Source organism: Tachysurus fulvidraco, chromosome 17 (genome assembly GCF_022655615.1).
Source record: "Tachysurus fulvidraco isolate hzauxx_2018 chromosome 17, HZAU_PFXX_2.0, whole genome shotgun sequence".
Lineage (NCBI taxonomy): Eukaryota > Metazoa > Chordata > Actinopteri > Siluriformes > Bagridae > Tachysurus > Tachysurus fulvidraco.
This window is the reverse complement of record NC_062534.1, coordinates 25381013-25386012: the sequence shown is the minus strand read 5'-3', so window position 1 is coordinate 25386012 and position 5000 is coordinate 25381013. Positions and strand designations below refer to the sequence as shown.

At 45.6% G+C, this 5000-nt stretch overlaps 1 protein-coding gene across 1 annotated transcript in view; it reads left to right on the top strand.

The window, feature by feature from the left end:
• Window positions 1–5000, top strand: part of spire2 (spire-type actin nucleation factor 2) — a 16299-nt gene that overhangs the window by 9899 nt on the left and 1400 nt on the right. Inside the window, 5 exon segments of the mRNA XM_047802535.1 lie at window positions 1–119; window positions 653–720; window positions 1073–1100; window positions 3158–3255; window positions 3425–5000. The exon segment at window positions 1–119 is cut by the window's left edge and continues 19 nt beyond it; the exon segment at window positions 3425–5000 is cut by the window's right edge and continues 1400 nt beyond it. Of these exon segments, the coding sequence (XP_047658491.1) occupies window positions 1–119; window positions 653–720; window positions 1073–1100; window positions 3158–3255; window positions 3425–3650 (539 nt within the window). The 3' untranslated portion in view covers window positions 3651–5000.

Below are 5000 nucleotides of genomic sequence, written 5' to 3'. Positions count from 1 at the left end.
TGGAGAGTTTGGCATTAACCCTTGATGAGGTCATCAGTGTGCGCCGTGTGCTGGTGAAGGCTGAGATGGAGAAGTTCCTCCAACGTAAAGAGCTTTATAACAACCTGCGGAAGGGCAAGGTGATCTCTCTCTCTCTCACACACACACACACACACACACACACACACACACACTCACACAAACACATATATACACACACACCTTTTGTCACACACACTCACATTACAGCATGCAGTTAATCTTGGTCATCCAGGCCCACGTGTGTGTGTGTGTGTGTGTGTGTGTTTGACACTAACCACGGTGTGTGTGTGTTTGACACTAACCACGGGATGGGTGTGTGTGTGTGTGTGTGTGTGTGTGTGTGTGTGTGTGTGTGTTTTTAACACTAACCATGGTGTGTTTGTGTGTGTATGTGTGTGTAGGTGTGTGTTTGACACTAACCATGGTGTGTGTGTGTGTGTGTGTGTGTGTGTGTGTGTGTGTGTGTGTGTGTGTGTATGTATGTGTGTGTAGGTGTGTGTTTGACACTAACCATGGTGTGTGTGCGTGTGTGTGTGTGTGTGTGTGTGTGTTTGACACTAACCATGATGTGTGTGTGTGTGTGTGTTTGACACTAACCATGGTGTGTGTGTGTGTGTGTGTGTGTGTGTAGGTGTGCTGCTGTTGTAGGGTGAAGTTCCCGTTGTTTTCTTGGCCTTCTACGTGTCTGCTGTGTAAAAGGTCAGTAGATTTGATTTCAGTTTCAGTTTGAATCATTTTGTTATCACTGTGTGTGTGTGTGTGTGTGTGTGTGTGTGTGTGTGTGTGTGTGTGTGTGTGTGTGTGTGTGTGTTTATTTCTAAAGGTGATTTATTTCTATTATTTAAGATTTATTTATTTTATGATTATTTGTATTGCACTAAAGTAAATATTTATAGCTGTTATTATTATTATTATTGACTATAGTGAACATATATTACATGATCACTATTCAGATGGATGTGTGTGAATGAACAGAGCAACTAACCACTAAGATTTTATCTGCTGTGTGTGTGTGTGTGTGTGTGTGTGTGTGTGTGTGTTTGCCCCTCAGGTCGGTGTGTGGCTCATGCAGTGCGAAGGTATTTCATCTCCCCTATCTTAGTTTCACACACTTCCTGTTTGTTGCATGATGTCAGTGTGTAGATGTTCATGTGTGTAGTAACAATATCACACGATGCGTTTCATGATCAGCGGCTCGCTCCACAGCGGACACACACACACACACACACACACACACACACACACACACATGTGCGGTCAGTGTTTGTGTGTAGGTGTGTTGTGGATTTGTTGCTTTTCCTGGGTTTGTGTGCGTTCTAGCTCGGACGACCCCTTTTTTCACCCACGCTGTGTTCATGCCACAGTGACGCGTCATCTATTGTGTACAGAAGCTGAAAGGGAAACTGTTAGCATGATGATGATGATGATGATGATGATGATGATGGTTATGGCTGTGTCCCAAATACACTTCAGCTAGTGAGCAAATTAGCAGTGAGGTTTGTGTAATTATATATAATGTATATACACACACACATGCTTACTGTACAAAGGTTTTGTTTGAAAAAACACTGTAAACAAGAATACACACTCACTCACACACACACACACACACACACACACACACACACACACACACACACACACACACACACACACACTCATATTACAGCATGCAGTTAATCTTGGTCATCCAGGCCCACGTGTGAACATAAACGGATAAGTCAATCAACTGCAACCGACATAATAATAATCTGTGTGTGTGTTTGACACTAACCACGGTGTGTGTGTGTGTGTGTGTGTGTTTGACACTAACCACGGTGTGTGTGTGTGTGTGTGTGTTTGACACTAACCACGGTGTGTGTGTGTGTGTGTGTGTGTGTGTTTGACACTAACCACGGTGTGTGTGTGTGTGTGTGTGTGTGTTTGACACTAACCACGGTGTGTGTGTGTGTGTGTTTGACACTAACCACGGTGTGTGTGTGTGTGTGTTTGACACTAACCACGGTGTGTGTGTGTGTGTTTGACACTAACCACGGTGTGTGTGTGCGTGTGTGTGTGTGTGTGTGTGTGTGTGTGTGTGTGTGTGTGTGTTTGACACTAACCACGGTGTGTGTGTGTGTGTGTGTGTGTGTGTGTGTGTGTGTTTGACACTAACTAGAATACCTTCAAAAACAGAAGTGCTAATATTTTTTTTTTATCATCAGCATCAAAATATCTTGAACATCACACACACAAACCCGCGGTCTGCTCTGAGACCTTCCTGATGCAGTAGATCTACTTTGTGTCTTGTTCCTGTGCTCAGACCTGTCATGGTGTTTGACCTGTGACATGTCACCACAACCTCAGCTCAGTAACAGAGTTTGGTTCTTTACCCAATGTGAAGCTTCTACACAGATTGTAGTCTAGTGCACAACATTCTGGTTTAAAGGGAAAAGCTAGTGACAACAAATATTGACTGATTTTGGATTTTTATTCCGTTCGATTAATAAAACGCTAAACAAGTAAAATATGAATTTTTAGGTAACTTTATTTATATAGGGAGGCTTAGTAGTTAGCACGTTCGCCTCACACCTCCAGGGTCGGGGGTTCGATTCCCACCTCCGCCTTGTGTGTGTGGAGTTTGCATGTTCTCCCCGTGCCTCGGGGGTTTCCTCCGGGTACTCCGGTTTCCTCCCCCCGGTCCAAAGACATGCATGGTAGGTTGATTGGCATCTCTGGAAAATTGTCCGTAGTCTGTGTGTGTGTGTGTGAGTGAATGAGAGTGTGTGTGTGCCCTGTGATGGGTTGGCACTCCGTCCAGGGTGTATCCTGCCTCGATGCCCGATGACGCCTGAGATAGGCACAGGCTCCCCGTGACCCGAGAAGTTCAGATAAGCGGTAGGAAATGAATGAATGAATGAATGAATGAATGAACTTTATTTATATAAATAAGACACATTAGCGAACTCAGGTAAACTTCCCTACATGTTGCCAGCATGGTAGAAATCCTTCTGCACTTTACTCTGTTTGGGACAGAGCCATAACTGCTGACATTTCAGTACTAACACCAGACTTTACCTTTTCTCTCTCTTAGCCATGTTGCTGTATGTGATGCAATTCTGGATTAATGGGATAAATGTTTTCTTTTTTTTCTCAGATGAAAATGCCGTCTAAGAAGCTAGCTCACATCCCTGTGTACGCTGTGGGTTTCCATAGCAGCCCGAGGAGCCACAGCCAGCGCAGCGACGTCTACAAGTGAGCCTGATCTTTTAGCTAACTAGCTTATAGACTCTTTAATACAAACAGCATAAAGACAAGGTGACGTTGGTAATGTGACTGAACCATCCTAATTCCTTATTCACCATGTCAACATCAATTACGTTATTACTAAGTCCAGTCATTGATCTGTCCCTGTGTGTCTCAGGTCTCTGCGCTCGTTGTCCCGCCGTGCCGTAGAAGACGAGTTTCCGTACCTCTACGTCGCAGGCTGCAGTCTGAGAGACGTTTGTGCAGAATGCACCAAGTTTGTTGCCGATATCGTTTCATCCAGCCGCCGCAGCCTTGACATTATCAACAACACACCTAAAAGAGAGAAGCCACGCCCACACCCCGCCTCTCATTACATGCCCCCGAGAGGTGGAGTAAACTAAGGTAATTACTGACTGGGGAAATGATCGGTGTTGCTTTGCTGCTGGGCTGCTTCTTTTTAGACAAGTGAATGCCTTGAATTTTTGGCCCTGCCTTGGAGTCAAGTCGTCGATGTGGACGACTCCTGCCTTTGCAGAGTGACCTTTGACCCTTGACACCGAGCAGATCCTTTAGACACTTTGTGTCACGCCGCAGGCTTCGGTCCCCGCCCACTGAGACGATGTGCTCCGCCCAGATCAAGACACGAGTCACTTAATTTCTGAAGTCCTGCTCACTTTTTCCCAATCCCTGATGTACGTCTGGTTCTCAACCAGGAACACGCAGGAACCTTTCTTCTGATCCTTGTGACTAGGATACAGTGTCTGTGCTCCAGTACTGACTGACTGAGCAGATCCGTTATATCTAGAGATGAATCGAGACCCTTCGGCTGCATTTCCTGCCTCCTGACCGGAGGTCATGGATACACGGACCACCGTATTCCCGCCGTCGGGCTTCTCTATCGCCCGTCTCCAAACTCCCTGACTCCAAACCAACCAAACCTGCTGTTTCTTAGTATTGCTTTATCCACACAAGAGCGTGCACCACCATATTCTTGCCTCAGCTTACCGACCTTTGACCTTCATACAGAGGACAAAGTGACCGTTGGCCTCCTCCCTTAGACACACCCTTTTAAGCCACATCCTTGATGTGATATTTATTGATGTAAACATCAGCATTTTCCTGCCTGGCCTTTTGAGGACACGCTCTATATGAGTAACAAAACAGGAAGTGGAAAAACAAGTTTAATGCCTTGATTGTAGCTCGAGCGTAGTGGTCACTTCGTCAGACACGCCCTTCCCAGCACCTCCCTCCTGAGCAGATAAGGGCACAAGACAAATCGTATGCCGAAGGGCACTATGAAGTGTGCTATGAAGTGTACAACGATGCTCGGATGCTCTGTAGCGCAGGACTGATGCTCTGAAAACACCCGAATGCCGTTTAATCTGTTTTATTCTGCTGAAGTGCAATCAGAAAAAAAAATCCTGCATGGAACCTGAAAATTCTGCAGTATGTTAATGAAATCTTCCGAACTCTCACTGGAGTTTATTGCACTACGTAGAGGCCGAATGTATCAGGGACTGGAGCCTGTTTAAGAATGTTAGAGAGACTCCGTAACACCTCCATGATGTCATCTCCACCCTCATCCGCCCACCCATACACCACAGCTCCAACACTACTCCTCCATCCACCCTCTCCCCTCACTCAACACCACCCCGACACATCACATCGCCATAACGGAGCCACGATGACATCCATACTGTAAAAATGACAAAGTTGACCGTAAATGTAATGTTTTCAGAAACAGTAATAAT